Source organism: Sturnira hondurensis, unplaced genomic scaffold, assembly GCF_014824575.4.
Source record: "Sturnira hondurensis isolate 20B ecotype Veracruz unplaced genomic scaffold, ASM1482457v3 Scaffold0004068, whole genome shotgun sequence".
Classification (NCBI taxonomy): domain Eukaryota; kingdom Metazoa; phylum Chordata; class Mammalia; order Chiroptera; family Phyllostomidae; genus Sturnira; species Sturnira hondurensis.
This window is the reverse complement of record NW_028076699.1, coordinates 4,268,337-4,289,797: the sequence shown is the minus strand read 5'-3', so window position 1 is coordinate 4,289,797 and position 21,461 is coordinate 4,268,337. Positions and strand designations below refer to the sequence as shown.

General features: G+C 52.7%; 1 protein-coding gene across 1 annotated transcript in view; it reads left to right on the top strand.

Annotated features, from left to right (window-relative positions):
- Positions 1 to 16,172, top strand: part of MROH7 (maestro heat like repeat family member 7) — a 38,790-nt gene extending 22,618 nt beyond the window's left edge. Inside the window, exons 14-22 of the mRNA XM_037043350.1 lie at positions 1,528 to 1,665; positions 3,389 to 3,503; positions 7,679 to 7,819; positions 8,510 to 8,692; positions 9,317 to 9,475; positions 9,737 to 9,859; positions 13,237 to 13,339; positions 15,302 to 15,364; positions 15,926 to 16,172. Of these exons, the coding sequence (XP_036899245.1) occupies positions 1,528 to 1,665; positions 3,389 to 3,503; positions 7,679 to 7,819; positions 8,510 to 8,692; positions 9,317 to 9,475; positions 9,737 to 9,859; positions 13,237 to 13,339; positions 15,302 to 15,364; positions 15,926 to 16,170 (1,270 nt within the window). The 3' untranslated portion in view covers positions 16,171 to 16,172. The remainder of the gene's footprint in view (positions 1 to 1,527; positions 1,666 to 3,388; positions 3,504 to 7,678; positions 7,820 to 8,509; positions 8,693 to 9,316; positions 9,476 to 9,736; positions 9,860 to 13,236; positions 13,340 to 15,301; positions 15,365 to 15,925) is intronic.
- Positions 16,173 to 21,461: the final 5,289 nt, after the last annotated feature.

Below are 21,461 nucleotides of genomic sequence, written 5' to 3'. Positions count from 1 at the left end.
GAGGAAGGGAGACGAGGAGGATCGTTTTTGTTAAACTTGGGAGCCTTATCGAGACAGTGGTCAGATGGGAGAAGATAAAGTACAAATGACGCAGCTCTGTGTTTGGAAGTTTTGGCCCAAACCTGCCTTCCTCGTTGGCCGCACGGATGACTGTCTGAAACTTCTGAGTCACGTCGTTTCCTGTGGAGCTTCTGAGCCCCAAGGTCAACGCTGTCCCCAACCCAATGAATGAGAAGGTGACCAAGTACCAGCAGAGACGGAGACACGTAACAGAGATATGTAATGGAGAGCACACGCAGGTGGTTCATTCTGTTTTAGCTGAAAGTGGGGGCTGAGGGAGGATGGTGGATGGGTGCGTTGGGAAGGCTGAGCCCTAGGCTCTGAGGTCAGCAGCACCTGGAGCCTGCCCCCTCCATCCTGCTGTGTGTGTGCGCGTGTGCATGTAACTCTAAAGGCGTCGCTGCTGGGGGGCTATTTCAAAGAATCAGCACAGAGTTGGCACGGTTCCAGATGCCCCGGGCTCAGGAGAAGCTTGAACTTCCCCACTGAACTCACATTCATTACAAAGCCTAAAACACGAAAATTAAGAGCAAACTCCTGAATGTTACCTGAGTTCCAAAATGCCTTGATGCTTTGTCTGGGAGCAGAAAAACTCCTCGGCTTTCAGCACCATCTGAACTGTGTCCGCAAAACTGCATCACAAACTCTTAGAGCAAGGCTTTGGCTTTCTGGAAAACTTTAAATGTAAACTTTATTACACACATTGTCTGTTTTTAATAAAGGCTTATACACACACGCACACCTATAAATGTGTGTGTGTGTGTGTGTGTGTGTATATATATATATATATATATATATATATATATATATATCCATCCATACATGTATAGAATATACGCCTGTGAACAGCCGGTCTGAGCCAGGCGCGCAGGAGGGTGCCAGTCCTCGGCAGTGCCCTCCTGCTCACTCACTCCAGGGCTTCTCCAGCTCACCCAGGGCTTCAAAGCACAGACCGGTGGCCCAGCCCGATCAGTCTCCGGGTTGTACAAGCTCCCTGGGGACTTCTGTTGTGCATCTAGATTTGGGACTCGCTATTTAAGAGTCCCCGAGTGAATGAAGGACTCAGGGCTGGACAGGAGACTGCCCGGATGAGCGGAAAGGACTGTCCCACAGAGTACCGCCCAACAACCGAGGGCTTCATGCGGGGGAGGACAAGATCAAGGCAGGACCTAGGAGGCTGGAGGCCCGGCTCCAACCTCCCTGTTCAGTAAGAAGCTCGGGAAAAGCAGCAGCTCCGAAGGGAGGGAAATTTGGCTTCTGTTTACTCTCTTGTTCTCAAAGCTAACAATTGTTTGTGAAAAAGCCGCTCTTCGTGGGTACATTGAACACCACTAGCTAACAAATAACACGGCAGAGAAGGGCTTGTCTGGCCAGATGGGAGCTGAGGGTGGGAGAGACCTGGGTGGCGGGAGGCCCAGCCTGCTGGGGGCGGGGCGGCGTGAGGTCTCAGCCCCCTTGTCTTGGCAGTTGGGTGGTCAGAGTGGTGAAAACCCTACTGCTGAAGATGGGCTGCTCATACGAAGCCACCTTTCTGGATGACCAGGGCGGCTGGGAGCTCATGGAGCAGGCAGAGAACCACCACCGAGGAGTGTCCCTTCTGGCCAGGTGAGGCCAGGGACCCCTGAGGCAGGGGTCAGAGGGAGGGGAGAGACCTCAGCATCTTCAGACGGACTGGGGTTTGCATGTCTCTGGGCAAAACCCTTCCCTCGGTCCATCACCTTTTCTCTAAAACCAGCAGAGTACCGTCTGCCTCGGTCAATAGATGATACGGATGTGAAAGGGGGCCCACAGTCTACGGAGGCAAACTGTGGTTATCACAGTGCCTGGCACTTGCAGACACTTAGATTACTTGTAAAGCACCATTCCTCACTGCGATAGGAATTTAATACTCACCATAATACAGAAATGATGGGATGGCTGAGAAGTTCAGGGTGTGGCCTTGGAGTTGGTCTGCCTGAGTCTGAACCCCAGCTTGCCATTTCCCATCTGTGTGGCCCAGGGCAAGTTACTTCCCAGTCTGTGTCTCAGCTTTCCCTTCAGTAGTAAGGAAATAATGATAGGACCCACATCCAAGATTTGGGGTGAGGATTAAGTAAAGTGCTTGGAACCGCCCCTGGCATACGTCAGAGTTCACACAGGTTGGCTTTCACTATCGCTCTGCTGCCTGCAGGGGTCGGAATTACTGATGCAGAGGAGGATGCCAGACAGGGGCAGTTATGTACCAAAGGTCACACAGCTGGGAAGCAGCAGAGCTGGGGAATGACCTGCTGACCCAGACCAGGGCTCCTCCCTGCAATCGCCACCACACAGCCTCCCAAGGGGTCAGGAGAGGGCACCTTGACTCCTGCAGGAAAGCCTGCCTCTTAGACCTGCACCAAGTGCCCAGGGTGGGGTGTCCCTGCAGTCTCAGGATACAATCACATTTATTGAGCACCTACTGTGTTTGAGGCACCATGCAAAGAGCTGTGTGCATGTGGATTATTCCATTTAATTCTCACTGTGGCTGATGAAATAGCACTCCTGTTACCAATGTTACCAATGTTACCAATGAGGAAACCAAGGCACAGAGAAGTTAAGTGACTTGCCAAAGTCAAGCAGCTAGTGGTGGGGCTGGGATTTGAACCCGAGTTGTGCATAGCTGCCACACTTTCTGGGCTCACTGATAGTGGAGCATAGGGCAGTGGTCCCCAGACTTGAGCAAGAGGGCTTGTTTAAATGCTGATTGCTGGGCCCCACTTCCAGAGTTTGTGTTTCAGTAGGTCTGGGATGGGGGCCCGAGAATGTGCATTTCTGACAAATCTCCAGGGATGCTGATACCACTGCTCCAGGGGCCACATTTTGAGAACCACTGACTCAGTACAATGGACAAGGCAGCTGGAGTGGGGGGACCTGGGCTGGGGCTCCGGCCCTGCCGCTTTTCCAGCTCTGTGGTCCAGAGCAGGTTACACTCGGAGCCTCTGTCTCCTTGTCTGTGCAAAAGGGGATGACAACTGCACCAAGTGCAATGACAACAGGAAAGACCCTCGCTGCTGCCCGGTGCTTAGTGAGAGGGTCCTCACAGGGTCTCCCGTCTCTTCCTCCTGCAGCAGTCCTGTGCAGCAGGGGGTCTTACTCACGTCTGTCTTAGTGATTTGCCCTGTGCTGTCAGGCAAGTCACTCTCCCACTCTAAGCCTCAGTTTCCCATCTGTAAAATAAAGTAGTTAAATGGATGGCCTCTGAGGTCCTGTCCAGGAGGGAGATCTTGGGAATGCAGAGACCCCTAGTTTTGAGTGTCAGGGCCAGACTTCCACCCAGCCTGAGGGTTTGCTCACCCTTCCCCACCGGCAGGGCCATGGTGCACTACTCCTGCCAGGAGCTGTGCCGCATTCTCTACCTGCTCATCCCGCTCCTGGAGCGAGGCGACGAGAAGCACAAGATCACTGCCACCGCCTTCTTCGTGGAGGTACCAACGGGCACTGGGTGCAGGGCGGGGGCTGCTCTCGGCCTTCCCCTGAGCCTAGGCTTCAGTTCAGTTCACATTAGTGGTCTTCGCTCCTGTGCAAATAGTACTTAACAACTTACAGTCTTTCGTGAACGTGATTACTCTTGAACATGAAGAGCTCCCTCTTCCTTCCCTTCTCTCCTCCTCTCTCCACTCCTTCAGCTCATTCCACTCTTCTCAGACCCCCTTAGCTCCCCAGGCAACTGCTGTCCTTTGGGGGGCACTTCTGTGTGCCAGGCGCCAGATCGGGCATATGAATATAGAGTTGACTCTGTCCTGCCCTCGGTGAATTCTTGGTGCAAAAGAGGAGACAGAGGACACCCCCATTGTAACATGGGGTGCTGCAGAGTGATGCACCCTATGATGGAGACAGTCCAGGCTGTGCGGGGAGAACAGGAGATCTGAGGTGGAGAGCATCAGGGAGGGCTTCCTGGAGCAAGTGCTATCTAAGCTGAGTGAGTGCGCATGTGGGTATGGGAGGGAGTACTGGGGCAAGGTGAGTCAGGAGGAGATTGATAGGGTCAGACCCGGCAGGGGAGACTCACTTAAGATAACAGAACATTTCCTGAGCACTTACTATCTTCCAGGCACATTCTAAGAGCTTTACACATAGTGAGTCACGCAATCCTTGCACAATCCTACGATACAGATACTGTTCCACGCCCCCATTTCAGAGGGGGAAACAGGCCCAGATTTAAGTAACTTTCCTGAGGCCTCACAGCTGGTAAGTGGCAGATCCAGGCTCCAAACCCTGACATCTGGGCTCTTAAAACACTCTGTGTGTGCGTGTGTGTGTGTGTGTGTGTGTGTGTGTGTAGTAAAATACGTACAGTGCGGGGGAGGTAAGTAGGCTGACCTTTGCCCACCACGTACAGCATGGAAGTCACCACTTAACCATTGTAACTGCGTGGTACAGGGCCATTGAGGGCATCCGCGTTGTTGTGTGGCCGTCACCATGGTCCCTCTCCAGAGTTTTTCCATCTTCTTTCCCAAATTGAAACCTCCCACCCCCCACCCCCCCTTGGTCCCTGCCAGCCACCGTTCTACTTTCTGTCTGTGAACTGCCTGTTCGAGGTTTTATATGAGTGAAATCACACACTGTCTGGCTTCTTTCACTTAACATAATGTTTTTAAGGCTCATCCACGTTGTAGCACGAGCCAGAATTCACGCCTTTTAAGGCTAAATCATATCCCATAGTTTGTGTACACCACATTTTGTTTATCCATTCATCTGTTGATGGACCCTTGCAAAACCCACTCTTTTAACCTACCCCTGTGTGCCTCTTGATCACGCTGGTCAGGGGCATCACCAGGGTCTGTACAGTGGGGTTCAGAAACAGGAGGCTCAGTTAAGGAAGGCTTCCTGGAGGAGGTGCCATTTGAGACAGGCCTTGATAGGCAAGCAGTCTGCCAGAGGGACAGGAGGCCACATGGTGTTCCAGGCGCTCCTTGCATCTTTGCTTCCTCTCCAGAAGTCTTGCTCTGGACCATGAGTCTGTGGAGCAGGGGCCACATGATGTTCGTGTTATATCCCCAGCCCCAGCCCTGAGGGGGCTCCAAGATGTGGACATGAAACAGACAAGTGAGGGTCTGAACGGATACTTTGCCAGGTCTGCAGGTACCAGCAGATCATGTCACCTCCAGGAGGATGAGCGTGGTCATACTGCTAATTTCCCATGTGGCCCTGGTGAGGAAAGGGCAAGTGCCATTTCTTGAGGGCCTACTATGTGCCAAACTCTGTGCTGACCTCTTTCATGTGTTAGTTACCTCGCTAATCTGCACTGCAGTGCTGCAATGGAGGACATGTGATGCTCAAGTTTAGGTGATGTAAAGGGCATTTTTCAAGGTCATGCAGCCCATTGCAGCCAGAGAGATTCAGACAGGGTGTCCCTGACTGGCTCTTCCATTGCCGTCAGTCAACCTTAGTCTTTAGTGGCTGCCACACAGGCTCTTTGGGGAGGGGGTGGGAAGCTGGACCTTGCCAGATCTCAGGGGATGCTCTCATGTTCACTACAAGGTCAAGGACCCTAGACTTAACCTTTCCCAGCATTTGCCTGGAACTCTGAGCAGCAGCACTCCCTCCCGGAGCAAGAGTCCTCCCTAGGTTCTCCTACTCCCCAGAAGAGGTAGCCTGGTGGCCAGAGTCAGCCCGCTGCGTGCACTGTGGAACTTCAATGCAGCTCAGATGTTCCTCCCTGGCTCCCCAGGCCTCTATGCTGTGATTGCCTTGCATGCACTTGCTTCTCTCAGTGGCTGGGAACTCCTCAAGGAAACTGTGGGACCTTGGGCAAGTCACTGAACCTGCCTGTGCCTCAGTTTCCTCACCTGTAATATGGGGATAATGAGCTGCCCATCTCATAGGGTTCCGATGAGGACTCAGTGAGTTTTACACAAAGCACTCAGAACAGTGCCAGGACCCAGGAAGTGCTGCCTGTGAGTCAGCCCTGTTGCTGCTATTATTATTATCACTACCCTTTTCTGCATCTCTGATGCCCAACACAAAACCTGGTGCAGAGCAGGCCTGAGTATCCTGTGTGGATGGGTGGGAGCCCCTCTCCCCAGTTCTCTGTTCTCGTCATACAGACACGTGGTCTGGTCTCAAAAGTCTCGGTAGATACGGGGCAAGGGAGTAGGTAGGAGGAGTGTTCATGAGGACAGCCAGGCAGAAATTGAAGACCGTGGTCATGGTGGGTGGGGAGGGTGGGCTGGGGAGAGGAAGGAGAGGAGAGTGATGCCTGGTTTGGGGCTCAGACAAGGATTGGGGTGGGGCTGCTAACCCTTCAATGGACATAGGAGGAAGGGCAATCCTAATGAGGAAAGGGTTCAAAGGTCATGTTTCCTGCAACAAGTGTCCCCTAACCACATATTCTTAGGTGACAGGGACCCAAAGGACAAGCACTCATTTGTGTCCTCCAGGAAACCAGAAATGGGAGAGGGGAGACAGATGCATTAGCAGATGGGAGCCCTAATGTCTCCATGTTCGGGACTCCAGGGGGCCCCAAGAAGGGAGCCAGCAGCCTAGGTGAGGCCTGGGGCCTTGTTGGACATGGCTTGTCAGGAGCCGAGTTCTGGATGGAGGCCAAGCGAAATAAGCAGGGGCTGGAGTGGAGACGGGGTGCTCTGGTAGAAGGGCACCCTGCCCACCCCAAAGGGACGACACAGCCTGGGTCATTCCACGAACAGTGTGCAGCTGGGTGAGAAGCTGGTTGAGGGCGAGAGTGTGGCTAGAGGGCAGGCAGGCATGGATGAGGCCCCAAAGCAATTAGGGTTGGCAGTGAAAGGCAATGGGGAGGAATGGGGCTCTGAGCTGGGTAGTGACACCCAGCGGTCAGAGGTGCTGGACATTGGGTAGAATGCGTGGTGAACTGTTGGTTTTCCGAGTTGGAAGCCCCGATGGAGGCGGAGGTGGAGGTGCAGACTTAGGCGTTATTCATGTAGGGACAGCAATTAAGATCCTGAGAATGGGGCGCTCATCGAGAAGAGTGGGCAGAAAGGTAAAAAAGAGAGAGAAGAAAAAAAGGAGAGAATATTATGCTAAGTGAAATAAGCCAGTCAGTAAAAGACAAATACAACATGATCTCACTTATAAAAGGAATCTAAGGAACAAAATAAACTAATGAGGGGGGAAAAAAGAGTGGGCAGAAATGACAGGGCCCAGGGCTGTCACCACTGAGGGTTGGGTAGTGACAGAGGAGCCAGTGGCTTCACTAGCCAATCCCAGGCTGTCCCATACAATCGCCAACAGCCACAAGGCACCTGGTCGACCCTGGGAACGCAGCTGTCTGAATCAAACTGTGTTCTAAGTATAAAATTCACCCCAGGTTTCAGAGTGAAATACATCGATTACATGTTGAAATGATACTATTTTGGATATATTGGGTTAAAGAAGATGTACTACTCAAGTTAATGTTTCCCACTTCCCACTTCTTTTCATGTTTTTAATGTGGCTACTAAAAAGTTCAGGCTTCCACAAGTGGCTCGGATCAGACAGCACTGGCTGGGCAGTGATCGTTTGCGCCCCACACTTGGCCCCTGCTCATCCAGCGTGTGCTACCAGTGTGGGGCGGGGGGTGGGGGGTGCCCCGGAGCGCGGCCTGTCCCCTCAGCCTAGGCAGTAATCACCCTTACTCCCTCAGCTCCTCCGGATGGACCAGGTCCGGCGGATCCCTGAGGAATACTCTTTGGGGAGAATGGCGGAAGGCCTGAACCACCACGACCCCATCGTGAAGGTTCTATCTATCCGAGGCCTGGTCATCCTGGCCCGCAAGACTGAGAAGGTGAGCCGAGAGCAGAGGAAAGCCCAGCCCAGCCGGGCCAGAGGAAGGATGGAGCTAGCCATCACACCTTGCAGATGCTGGTGCCTGGAGTCAGAATGAGACCCTGTTTCTCTCCTTGCCTCAGCCGTCCCTCTGCAAAAGGACAGCCCCTAATAACTCCCTGGTTACTTTCTTCTTTTTGAAATGGTTTGTAAAAAAAAAAAGAAATAGTTTAGGGTCACAATGACTCTAAAAGCAGTGTGTCTAAGGGGTTGGAGGTGGTGGTAATTATTCCTCTTTTACAGATTAGGAAACCAAGGCTGGGATTGTTGGGGCATCATTAGCATTTTTTAAAGTGCTTTGATTTGTTCTACCAGGCACTGTTATAGCTCATGGTGTGTGAGTGTGTGTAAACATATAAATAATGAAGTGACAAGATGTGGACTCCAAAGCTAACTAATAATAACACAAGGAAGGGAGTAGACAAGAAAGGGCGTCAGGTGTCCGGGCCAGGAAGGAGTCAGCAAGGCCGAAGAAGGCTTTGGGGACGGCGGGAGCTTCAGTGAGGGCGTTCTGGGAGGGTGGAGTGGCGGAAGCAAAGGCCTGGGAGTGGGACCCGTTTCACTGCGTTGTTCTCAGTGAAGCAGAGGCCGGGTCTCCCGCCTGTTAGCCCGAATAAGAGCCCCCATCCCAAATGCTCCTGTCCCACAGACCGCCAAGGTGCAGGCTCTCCTGCCCTTTATGGTGAAGGGCCTGAAGTGTGTGGATGGGCTGCTGGTGATGGAGGCAGGCTGCAACCTCAAGACCATCTTCAAGGGGCTGGACCGGAGGAAACTGAATGACAACTCGGTCTGTGTGGAGATGCTGCAGGTCCTGCTGCCACACTTCAGTGATGTAAGGAACCCCTTGAGTGTGGGTGGTGGTAGGTGGGGGTGGGTGGGGGATGGCACATGGAGGGTGGTTCTTTACTACCCTGCAGGGTGCAATACCTCCACAGCCCACCGGCAGTTGGGCAGGGCCCAGTCAACCCAGCGGAAGGGGACCTCATTCCTCATTCCACTGGTCCCCATTTTTTTGTAATAGGTTTGCATAGAGAAAGGTCCTCTTCTAATTGGCTTGCATGGAGGGAGCACTTCTTTTATAATCAAGTCTCCGCAGAGACTTGCTTCCTTGCTATTGGTCTACCTATAGGAGGTGCATTTTTTATTGGTCCTGGCAGAGGCGGGTATTTTCCAACACTTGGCACTAAGGTACCTTCTGAGCGAGCAGGAGGCCTGGCTGGGAAGAGTGGGAGGAGCTCCAGAACTAGGCTCTGGTGAGGGGACCCCAGCCCCAGATCAGCCCCACCAGGTGGCCTCTGCTGTTCTCTGTCTCTGTGCATCCCCCACCCGCACCCCGAGCCTGGAGGGCCACTCAGAATGAGTGGAAGGAAGGTCGTGGTGCCTCCATGTGAGGTACAGAGGCCCGGGGCCACCTTCTGGAGGAGGGGGTGTGCCTGAGCCTCTGCATCTGTCCCAGTCTCGGGAAGATGTGCGCTCCTCCTGTATCAACCTGTACGGCAAAGTGGTCCAGAAGCTGCGGTCGTCGACCCGCACCCCTGCCGTGGAGGAACAGCTGATCAGCACCTTGGTTCCCCTGCTGCTGACCATGCAAGAAGGCAACACGAAGGTGGGCCAGGTGAGTGTGCGCAGGCGCCTGGCCCTGCGGGCGCCTCTCCCTTTGTGGAAACTGATCCAGACTCACTAACAACTATGGTGAAACGTCTATTTTCCAAAAGCATCCATGTCAGGATTCTTTTTTCCAAACACCAGCTTCATGTGCACATTTCAAATAGGAATTGATTTTCCAAAATCCAGTTTCGCAAGACTTTCTTCTGGAACATGTTCTGGCCGTCCTGGAACTCCACAGCCCTGGTATTCTCTCTCTGTTGGTCCTCAGTTCTGTGTGAAGACCCTCTTCCGCTGTTCTTGCTTCATGGGATGGATGTTGCCAAAGAGAGCTTACAGCCAGAAGCCCTGGGACGGCCAGCAGCAGACGGTGGCCAAAATCTGCAACTACCTTGTGAGTGCTTCCGAGACTCCAGTGGTTCTTTACGAGTATGCTGGGGGTAGGCAATTCTTTCCTTTCCTCTTCTTTCTTTTTATATCTTGACGGGGCATACCAGTGCTAACCATGAGTTGCTGGCTCCTGAATGTTCATCTCTGTCTCTAACTGCTCTCCTCACTCAGAGTGTTCCCTTCCCAGTGGTCTACTAGGCACCTCCCCCAGCTGAATCACACACCTGCAGTCTTAGCTTGTCCCTTCTGAAGTTACGGACCTCCCATTTCAGCAGTGCTCTGGCCCCCTAGGTCCCCAAAGCGGAAACCTAGAGTCCCCCTAGATTCTCTCACCTCCCTCACCTTCCATATTGGATCGATCTTGGATCCCTAAACACCCCTGAATCTGTTTTACCCTCCCTACCCCGACTGTCATTGCCTTTAGTTCAGATCATGGACGTCTCTCAGCTGGGACAGGGGTCTAGCCATCCAGTGGATCTCCCAGCCTTTAATGATCTCATCTTCTCCAATCCATTTCCCACCCAGGCCGCCAGAGTGGTCTGGTTAGAACACACATCTGTTTATCTTGCTAAAAGGGCTTTATTGGCTCCCTTTTCTACAACACTAAATCCCAGAGTGTATTGTCTGACACTAGTTTTCTTTTTTATCCGCATGCGAGGATATACTTACTGATTTTAAAGAGAAGGGAAGTGAGGGAGAGAGAGGGGGAGAGAAACTCGGATGTGAGAAACATCAATTGGTGGCCTCTTGTATGTGCTGTGACAGGCCTGGGCCCAGAACTAGGCATATGCCCTGACCAGGCGGAGAACCCACGATCTTTCAGTTCGTGAGCTGGCACTCCGACCAAGTGAGCCACACCCACCAGGGCTGTGACACCAGTTCTGTATAGGATATGCCCTACTGGGGAGAACAGAAGTTCTGAGACAAACAAGTTTGGGAAATGCTGCATTGTCTTGTTCCTCTTGGATATTTGCAATGCCATCGGCTCATTAAAGTTCTATGCTAAGGATATATTTTATGATTGTTAAATTTATGGGTTTCCAAACTTATTTGACCCCACAGAACCCATTTTCTAGGTAACACCTGAGAACATCCTAACACGGTCAAGTGCTGCATTGCAGGGTATGGCCCGTTCCCTTCCCTGTTGTCATGGCAGGGGTCCCCTGGATGCAGACGCTAAGACAGAGGTTGGTTAGCATGCAGCGGGGGTGATGAGGGAGCACCCTTGGAGTTAACCCCTGCAGAAGGGAAAGCAAGGAGCAGGAGCGGTGGAGGAGGAGTCAAGCCTCAGTGTAGCTTCAGGGAGTGCTACACGAGATTCCCCAAATCGAGGCCGGGGGTCAGGTTTTACATCCCCATGTCTCTGGATGGCAGCCACCCTAGAAAGGGACATGACCTTGGGTTAACACTTTTCTCCAGCCAAGGCAGTCCCCACAGCTGGGGGAATACATTTTTCACACCCGAAGAGAGATTTGGACAGGGCATGCCAGCATCCCCCAAACCAACCTAACAAATATATATGGAGTAAGAGACTGAGAAGAGGGCTCAACAGCGCCATGGTCAGTAATGCCCGAAATCTCCTCACCCAGTGTTTAACAGTGTTACCATCATTTTCCAGAGAGAGAAAATGCCCTGGAGGGAGTGTGTGGCCAGGGCACTAATTTGAACACCTGCAGGGCCCAGGGACCGGGCAGCTGTGATCATGGGTGACGTGGCAGTGGTCGTGCCTGCGGCGCCCTGTGGGGCCCAGCCAAGCTGCAAGCCGAGTGGAGGGCTTCAGCTCACGGGGCAGCCACTCCTGCCAGCTCCTCTCGCTTCACAGGAGAAGCTAGAAACTCAGATTTTTTTTTACTGATTTGAGGGTGGGGGAGAGAGACACACACAAACACTGATTCATTGTTCCACTAATTGATGCATTCATTGGTTGATTCTTCTGTACACCCTGACAAGGATCAAACCCACAACCATGGCCTATTGGGAAGATACTTTAACTAACTGAGCTACTCAGCCAGGGCAAAACCCAGATTTTTATAAGACATTAATCGGCAATCAGTTTAGCTTGCTTAAAGCACTGTGAGGGTCACTGCTTGGCTGGTCACTTGTGGCCCGTGGGCTGCCAGCTGTGACCTCTGTGTTAGATCCTGAAGGATTCTCAGTATCTTTTTTGGTCTCGAGGTGTCAACACTTTTGTTCATGTGAAGGTCAAGTTCTAGCCTTAGCTTTAAGGGGTTGGTAACCTATTTGTAAATTCATTCATTCATGCATTCATTCACTTGCTCATTCATTCATCCATCCAACACTCTCTGGGCACCTGCACCATGCCAAGTCCTGAGCAGGGTACTGGGGCCCCTGGGTCGAGTGAGATGGCTCCTTCTCTTTGGGAAGCTCAGGATCCCGGGGAGGAAATAGTGTAAATAATTACAGCACAATATCATAGGGGCTAGGACAAAGACTGTGCAAGATGCTGCAGAAACATCTAGGGTGGTGGGATCAGCTCTGCCTGAGGGTTGTGGAAGCCTCGGGGAGGAGGCAGCTTCTGAGCTGAGCCTCAAGGGGTGAGAGGGGACTCATCAGATGAAGAGAGGGAAGGGCACTGCCGTTTGGAGCAGTTGCTCGTACCAGACACAGATCTGAGGCGAGCGGGGCTACGTCCTGGGACTGGAGCCTAATGTGCACAGCAGGTGGAGGTGGTGCAGAAGTTGCGGCCACGAAGGAGCATGATCATAAAGGCTTTGCAACATGCCCAGGAGTTTACTCCCTGGTGTGTGGATTGTCAACAGAGGAGTGAGCTGATCAGGTTTCTCTTCATTTCCCGCCACAGCCTCTTAGCAAGATGCCTGTCCCTTAGTTTCTACTTGACCAAATTCATCCTTAACACTACTATCAGATGATTTTGCCCAAAATATTGCTTTGCTATGGCCTTACCAAGAATGAATTCTGGCCTCTTATTTTCTAAAGCATAAGTAAGCCCTGTTCCTGTCTTGTTTTTAAGGGCTTTCAAGACCCTCCTCTCTCTTCAGTTTATTCCCAACTGTTCTGCAGCTTGCATCCTTCACCCTGGTGAGACCTGTCCCCTTACTGATCACGGCCCTCGTGTGCCAGGTGTGTTCTCACCTGAGGATGGACTCGTGTAGAGTTTTCTTTCCAGCTGCAGCAGGGGGTGGGTTGGAAGGAGAGACACTCAAGGCAGATAGACCATGGAAGTAATTGCCGTGATCAGCCAGGAGAAGATATGGTTTGGCCTCTGGGGGCTCAGGCAGAGATATTTAGGAGGCAAGTGGCCAGGGCTTGGCCGCCTGACGGAGTCACCGTTCTGAGCTCCAAGAGGCGTGGATGAGTCCTGGTGAGGGCTTGGCACTCCTGGGGTTCTCTCTGTCCCAGGTGACCACCCACCAAGACAGCGCCTTCACATTTCTCAGCCAGAGCCTGGAGTATGCCAAGAATTCCCGGGCCTCCCTCCGGAAATCTTCAGTCATGTTCATAGGTAACCCACCTTGGCACAGCTAGTCCCGCTTCCTGTGCTCTGCGCAATCTCCAACTTTCTCCCTTGGAAGGAAGCTGCCAGCCCTTTGGGCACCTGGGCGGGGACCTCCCCTTGGGTGTGAGGGTTGGCCAGCAGACAGTCACTGTGCAGATTAGAAAGCTCTTCTCTCCTCCAAGATCACCGCATGGGCCACAGCCTGGAGTCCTTGTGCAGGTTACAACCGTGGCAACTGTACACAGCGGAACTGCTGTCTCCCCCCTGGGGTGCAGCCTGGGTCCAGGCCCAGCGGGAGCCTGCCATTGTGGAAATGGAAAAGTCAAGCTGAGTCTCAGCTACAGTAGACCCCCTTTCTGAGCTCAGTTTTCTCATCTGTGAGATGGGGATCAACTCCCACTTCACAGACTGGATGAGAAATTTTTTTTTAAATGTGAAGGCTGGCATGTCAAGGCACTCACTCAACATTAGTTACCTTCATTCTCCCCACAATCCCAACCTCTGCCTCTGTGGGGAAAACAAATAGCAGATTCCCCTCTCCTGGAATCCTCCACAGGACCCTTTTGATGACATGCTGGGTATGTCTTCTCCCAGCTATACTGCCCCTGCCCCCCCCAATAATCACACGCCCTCCACCAAGGACCAACAGACACTGTTGCAAAGAGACTTGCAGAAGGTGATGGTCCCAGACCCCCACTTTGTAAAGTTATATTTCCTTGACTTTGCTCAGTTCATTTGCAGTTACCCGTCCAATCATTCACGAACCCCGTCAGTGGTTTATTTAGCCAGTGGTGGTTGGCCCTCTGTGCTGTGTCAGTCGCTCTGCTTAGTCCAGAGAAACAAAGAGCCTTTCAGGAGGCGATGCTGTTTGGGTGATCAGGGATGAGTTAGAGGAGTCGTGCCCAGGACTAGGGGAGCCCTCAGAATGTGGGGGCCTGCTTCTCACAGGGAGTGACATTACTCTGTGAATCTTATTCCAAATCAGTCACTTCTAAAAATGTTGATGTCTAACACCCTGGGGACCTCCTCTCTGCTGGGGGCTGTGCTGGGGGAACCACGCTGAGCAGCGTCAGCCAGAGGCTGACAGCCCCCTGTGGGTGGCTGATCTTTGATGAGGCTCTGAAGAAAGTTGGGATTGCTTTCTCTAGGAAAATGCATATATGCATACAATTGTGCACATGCTGTAGGATCCTGGGTGACTGCCCCCCCACCCCGCCCCAGTGCATGTAAGTGGAAGAAGCCCCTGGCCTGGTGGGAGATTCATAAATCACACATAAAACACAACACACTGTACACACAGAGAGAAACCCACAGGAACTCTGGGAACCCAGAGAGATGCTTCATCTGGCTTGAGGGCAGGGGCGGAATGATTTCCTGGAAGAGCACCTTTGTTGACCTGAACGTTAAAAAATAAATAGGAATTAGTCAGGTAAGAAAATGTAGGAAGGGCCTTCCAAGAGGTATAGGCCATTTAAGGGTCTGATGGTACTTTGGGAGCCAGACATGCAGGCTGGGAACAGAGGAGGGCTAAACAATATCGCTGAGGACCTGAGTCTCAGCCCTGCCACTTGCCCGCATGGAAGGCAGGCCAGGCACTTGGTGTCTTTCGTGTTATTGTGGCTCAAACTCCTCAGAGAAGGGGCAGCTGAGGTAGCCCCTCCTCCAGTCTTAGGTGAGGATACTAAGGGCCAGTCTGACTAAGGGACCATCTGGGGCTGCCCATCAGCATTGGCTACAGCCCACATCCTGCCCCTGTTCCAGTGCCATCCCTGGCCTTCAAGCCTGCCCCCTCTCCCAGGGCCCCTCTTGGGAACTCTGTCACAGGGTCAGACCGAATTTCTCCTTTTGTGCCCTCATTTGCGAGGCTGGAGAAGAGAGAGCCTCTCTGAGGAGGTCTGGTCCGGGGGTGGGATGGGGGTGGGTCAGAGTTGGGAGGTAGATGTGCTCACCTCTTGGATTGTGCTCAAGGGTTCCTGGTCCCCTTCATGGATAGCATAATGACGGAAGAGTGTCTGAATGAAGTTAAAGCTGGTAAGTCGGGCCCTGTGTTGGTGAGATTTCAGGGGCCAGTGAGAGAGTGGGTGGGCTCACAGCGGGTCACAGAAAAGGGAAGGGGTAGGTCCCAGGGCAAGGGTCCTCAGTTCAGTGCAGCTGTGCTCGTCTTTATGCAGGGAAGTACATGTTAGGGACCATGGGGTCACCAAGACAGAGGACACAGCCCCATCCTGGGGGAGCTTATAGTCTAAGAAACAAGGCTCAGAAAATACCAGACCCAAAACCATTTAGTTCAGGGCAAGCATCTCAGACTCTTAAGTGGTGGAGATTAATTTTGTAACTGGGAAAGCTGACGCAAAAGCTGAAGGTAGGCTGGGATGGTCCAAGAAGACTTCCTGGAGGAGGCAGGTTTAGCTTCAAGCTTTGAAGTGTAAACAATTTGAAGAGCTGGGAGGAAGGTAAGATGAGGAGAGGCTGAGGAGAGGCTGAGCAGAGGGTGCCTAAGCCATGTCACGGAAGTGAGGGGGAAGGATGAGGTGTGAGACCCATGTGGGGACCTGGTCTTCACTAGTGACCTCTTCCCCTCCCACAACTCAGCTCTGGAAAACTTGAGATACGATCCAGAAGCCTCAGTGTGCATCTGCGCGGCCCAGGCCCAGGACAACATACTGGCCAGCTGCTGGCGCAACTCATGGTCACTGCCACATGGGGACCTGTGGGAATGTGACCCGGCCACCACACATCGCTGGAGCCCTAGCTGTGAGAACCTGCCCACTTCCCACCGGCAGCGCTCCTGGATCAGGCAGGCACTGGACTCCTGGACAATGTCCCTGAAGCAGTGATGTTCCTGCACCTTCCTCAGGAGGCGCCAGGGCCCCGGCCATGCTCATTATAAATGCCATGTGGCTTACCTCTCGCTGCTGAGTGTTTCCTTGTGGGAGGGGCCCTGGGGTCAGGAGCAGCCACTGCTCTGTGCGCAAGCCTGTGAGAAGAGCACGGCCTTTCTCGATGACTCAGGCAACGTCTACAGACTCACACGGGCTGTTTGTCCACATTTTGTAAGTGGGGAAGCTGTGGCTCAGAGAGGTGAAGTGGCTTGTTCAAGGCCACGGATGGCCAAACATCCATCCTTGTTCTTTGGATGTTTCCGTTTCCCTTCCCCCGTAGGGAGAGCATAAGAACAAAAGGAGATGATGATTTGGGTGGTTTTTGAGGGAGGAAAAGCAGAGAGGCCTCCCAACCCATAACTCATGCATATCCCAGAACCCAAACCTCTGAGTCCCACCCTCAGATCTTCGCACAGCGATTGGTTGCCATTCATTTGGACAGCATTTACTGAGCAGCTAACCCGAGCCAGGTCTGCCCTGGATGCTGGAGACACAGACATGAATGAGACCCAACCCCAGGCTCCGGGCAGTTCACGGAAGCACTGACACAGTGGTTCCCACAAGGGGGCGTTTTTTGATCCCTGGGGAGTATTTGGTAATGTCTGGAGATATTTTTGGTTGTTGCGACTTGGGGAAGGAGATGCTATTGGCATTCATGGGTAGAGGCCAGTGATATTGCCAAACGTCCTACAATACATAGGAAAGCACCCCCCACCCCACCCGGGGAAGAATCACTCACCCCAGTCGAAAGTGCTGGGGTCGGGAAACTTTGGTCTAATGAAAGTATAAGAGACATAAACACACCAACAGCTCAGCAGGTCAGTGCTGTGATGAAGGGAAGCATGGAGCTGTGAGGCATACAGACTAGCTTGGGGCTGGGGTGTTGGCAAAAGCTTCCCAGAGACAAGGCTCCCCTCCAGGGGGTTTGGGAAGGTGACCACATGGTGAGGGTGGATGGAGAACAGGGCACATGGGCCCAAGGCCCAAGCGCAGACCCGTAAGTGCAACAAAGCCCAGCGGGAAGGAAGTGGAGGGCAAGGGTTGGTCACTGTGGCCTTGGAGGCTATGTTAAGGAGGGAGACGTCATCCACAGAGCAGTGGGAAGGCATGGTGGGAGGGGCGAGGCAAGCAGGGCAGAAAGGTGAGCAGATGTCTGCTTCAGAAAGCTCCCTGCTCTTAGGGATACAGGGATTCCCGGGCACTGCTGGTGGGAGGGTAGGTGAGTGCAGCCATTCTGGACAGGAATCTGTCTCTTGTCAGTCATATTCAGTTTATGTATACCCATGACCCCGAAATTCCCCTCATGGGCACACTTCTCCGGGAAGTCCTCCCATTGGTCCATAAAGAGAGATGTGCGAGGAAGTCTGCCATGGCGCTATCTGTGGTGCCTGGGAGAGTCGGGGAGTGAATGGGCCCATGGAAGCAGTTAGAGGCAGTGGGGGCACACGTAACACCACAGATGGAACTTAAAACCTAGTGCTGAGTGAAAAAAGCATATTAAAAATGCATGGCCCTGGCCAGTGGCTCAGTTGGTTGGAGCATTATCTCAGACACCAAACAGGTTGCAGGTTTGATTTCCAGTCAGGGCACCTACCTGGGTTGTGGGTTCGAATCCCAGTCAGGATGCGTACAGGGGGCAACTGACTGATGTTTCTCTCCACCTCCCTCTCTCTAACATCAACAAACATATCCTCCCATGAGGGTAAAAAAATAATAAAATGTATGTACTAAAAGTTGCATTTTGCAAGAACATGTACAAGCTGAAGATAAATACCCACTAAAACACAGATTGGTGAGGGGCTGAGGAGGGTTCTGGGGCAAAAAGGGAATAACGAAGAAAGGAGTGGTAGAGAGCTCACTTGAAGTGGAACAAAAGGGTGGGCAGTGGGTGGGGGCCGTCCTGTGGATAAGAGCACAGGCAGGGAGACCCGGCTGGAGGCTTCAGAGAAGAAGGGCGGGGGCACTTGGCTGCAGTGGGGCACGACAAGAATGATCAGACCCGTGTGAGATCAAGGAAAGAGGATTTTCAGAACCTGGTGGTGGATGAAAGGGAGGAGGAACAAGGTGCCCAGGATGGTGCCTGGGTTTCTGGGTGGACAACTGGGTCAGTGGTGTCCCCTCACTGAGTGATTCCTCCAACGGGGAGCAGGCCTGGGGAGGGATGAGTTCAGGCTGGACGTGATGAGCCTGAGGGGCTTGTGTGCCACGCTAGTGGAGACATCCTCCAGATGGCTGGCTGTGCAAGGGCGGAGCTCAGCAGAGGGATCCGAGATGGAACAGGTTGGGGACTCATCTGCGTACAATGGTGAGTGGAGATTCCCTGGGTGAGTCCATGGAGTGGGAAGAGACACAAGTATGAGGGGCACCTACATGTAAGCTCTTGCTGGGGATAAGAACCCAAGAAGTTGACCACACAATCATCCTGCAATAAATGGTAGGCCAAGGCCATCAGGATCCTGGGCTGAAGAGAGAGTAGCAAATGGGTCCTTTTGCATAACCTTTTCTGTTGCCAAGAATGATCGCAAGCATTACCTCCTTTGAGTCTCATGTGAGGCCTACAGATTTATGGGGAAGGTAGGCTAGCTTTATTGTCTAGATTTGACATACGAGGACAGAGCTCAGGCGGTGGGCCTTGTCCAAGGTCACACAAGGAAATCACACAGGAAATAAAAGTGTGAGTCGCAAAGGTCTCCCACCCATGCCTCAGCCCTTTCCACCCAGAGACACTGCTGCTTCCGTGGGCAAGAACCTAGGTCTGGGGGTGGCCTTGACAAATGGTAGCTGACATAATCACAATCCGGTGGCCTCAAAGCTCAACAGAGGCTAATAGGCTCTGTTACTGGTCAAGGCCCCCAAGTAGTCTTGAGTTGGAAGGGTCAAAGAGCACTGGGCAAGTCACCTTCCTTCCCTGAGCCTCCCCTGTTGTCACTTGTGAAATGGGTTCTTCACAGCGTTTTTGTAGGAATCAAATTTAAAATGGAAGCGAAAGGAAAAAGTGGGCTCTGTATTCAAGAAGCAAGAAGATAGTGAAGGAGGAGAATAAGCACAGAAACTGCAGTTAGGGAGCTGTGTGGAGCAGAAAGTGTAGAAAAGGTTTGGTTGTGGAGGAAAGGGACCAGGTGTTCTGCTGTGTGGGGGTGAGTTACAAGGGAAAGACACGGTCCTGGCCCTGGAAGGCTCATAGCCCTCCATGTGTCATCCCTAGCCCTGCTGCCTCACTCATCTTTGTATCAAACAATGACCAAGCCCTGCAGCTCCACTATTGGGCTTCAGATTTCTTCTCTCCCTGGGTTTCTCAACAATAGTCTCCTTGTCTATCTCTTAACCCAGCCTCCCTCCAACAACCTTTGGCCTGGCAACGCAGGCCTTCCTGAGACAGATCGCCTGTAGGTCTTTTCCACAGCTCACTATCCTCTGCAGAATGAAGGCCAGCGTGTGATCAGCCCTCTGGCCCTCGCCCACTTTGCTGGCCTTACTCTTGCAGTACCCAGCATACTGGCTGTCTTGACACCCCCCCCCCCATGCCTCTCTGCATGTGGGCTCCCACTGCCTGAGGTGCCCAACTGTTCCTCTAGCCTCCACCCATCTGCAGAGCTCTTCCTCATCTCTGTGTCACCTTGTCTGTGAAATCTCCCTGAATCCTTCTGTGACTAGAAAGGAGGCCTGACCATGGGCAGGTCCACCTAGGGCCGGCTGGCAGTGTTGTGGGTTCTTGACTTGTGCAGAAAACATTTCCCAACACAAGTCCAGGTGACTGTGAGAGTGTGTTTATTAAAGCTGGGGATGGCGAAACAAGGAGGGCTTAGGATGGAAGAAGCAACAGGAGAGAGCCTAGGTGGGGCTGCTTTGGTTCTCTAGAAACGTAGGAAGCAAATAAGCACAGGTGAAGCTGCTGTCAGGTCACTGGAAAGTCAGAGGAAAAGGGCCTTGGAAACAGGGTCAGGGGGTCAGCCCAGGACAAGCTGTCACTGCTCATTGCTCCCCTGGTTGCAAATCTCAAGGGACCCTTGGAGTTTAGGAGATGCAAGCCTTTGGAGAAAGAAGAGGGGGAAAGGAAAGGGGCAGGTGTGCTCCCTGAAGGGATGATGAGTGCTGAGTCCTCTGTTTTGAGGGTTTTTAAAGGCTGGGAATTTAAGGGAGGTCTGAGGGGAGATCTCAGAAGAATATTCATCAGATTTTCCAGGTGTGTACTTTCAGGGTTGTGGTCTCCACTGACTGGTCAGCACCAGGACAGGGGAGTCATTAGTTAGAGCCACTGGACCCGGCACTGCCCACCTGGTTTTGCTGCTTTTTGGGGCCTGGAGCTGACATACAGCCTAGACGATATCTCTAGGGAGGTGACTGTCTGTACCTTACTTTAAATTGCTTGGCCAGTTTGTTCAGCTATGTCTGTTTCCCCTTTCTACTTGAGAAGGCAGTTTCCTAGCTTCTTACTGTCCTGTCTCACTGCAGGTAACACCCACTCCTCTGTGCAGACCTGTAAGCAGCCCTGATTCCCCCTGGTCTGTGGCCTGGTTGCCTTTCTTTCTAGTCCAGGCTGTGGGCTCCTTGGGGCTGTAGCCCCCAGTACAGGACTGGCAGCCACTTACTGCCTAATCCAGTGTCTGCTGAAAGGCCCACTTGGCCTGGAGGCTTTATTCCATCTCAATCGTGGGGGGTGGGGGTGGTAGGGAGTGGTTAACCTCAGAAATAGATATCTCTGATTATACCACATCTTTTCCCCCAACTCTCCAAAAGGTCCCATTGCACTGAGGAAAATCCCAGTCCTCAGAATCAGGCCCATTATCCCTCCCACCTCACTTCCTTCTTTCTCATTCTTCTCCAGCACCCCATCCCCCAAGCTCCCCACACTGGGGCTCCACCCCACCTGTTTCCTCCAGGACGAATGCTCTCCGCCACCCTTCCCTCCAACCCCGACCGCCCATCCCCTCACCCCAACATACACACCCTGGTCACTCCAGGCCTTTCTTGCTGCAATGCCTATCCAGCTGTTTAAGTTTACTCCCTTAGCGCTCCCTACCACCTGACAAACTCGCACATTTTCTTTGTTTACTGTGTCTGTCCTCACTACCTTATGAACTCCTAAAGGGCTGAGATTTTATCTGCTTTGCCCACCACTGTACCTCAGGCCTGGAACCCAAGGGGGAGCTTAGATAACTTGTGTTAACCGGTTGAACAGATGAATGAATGAAGTAAGAGGGCGGCGCGGCGGGAAACTGGATTTATCCACTCCTTTAGAAACATGC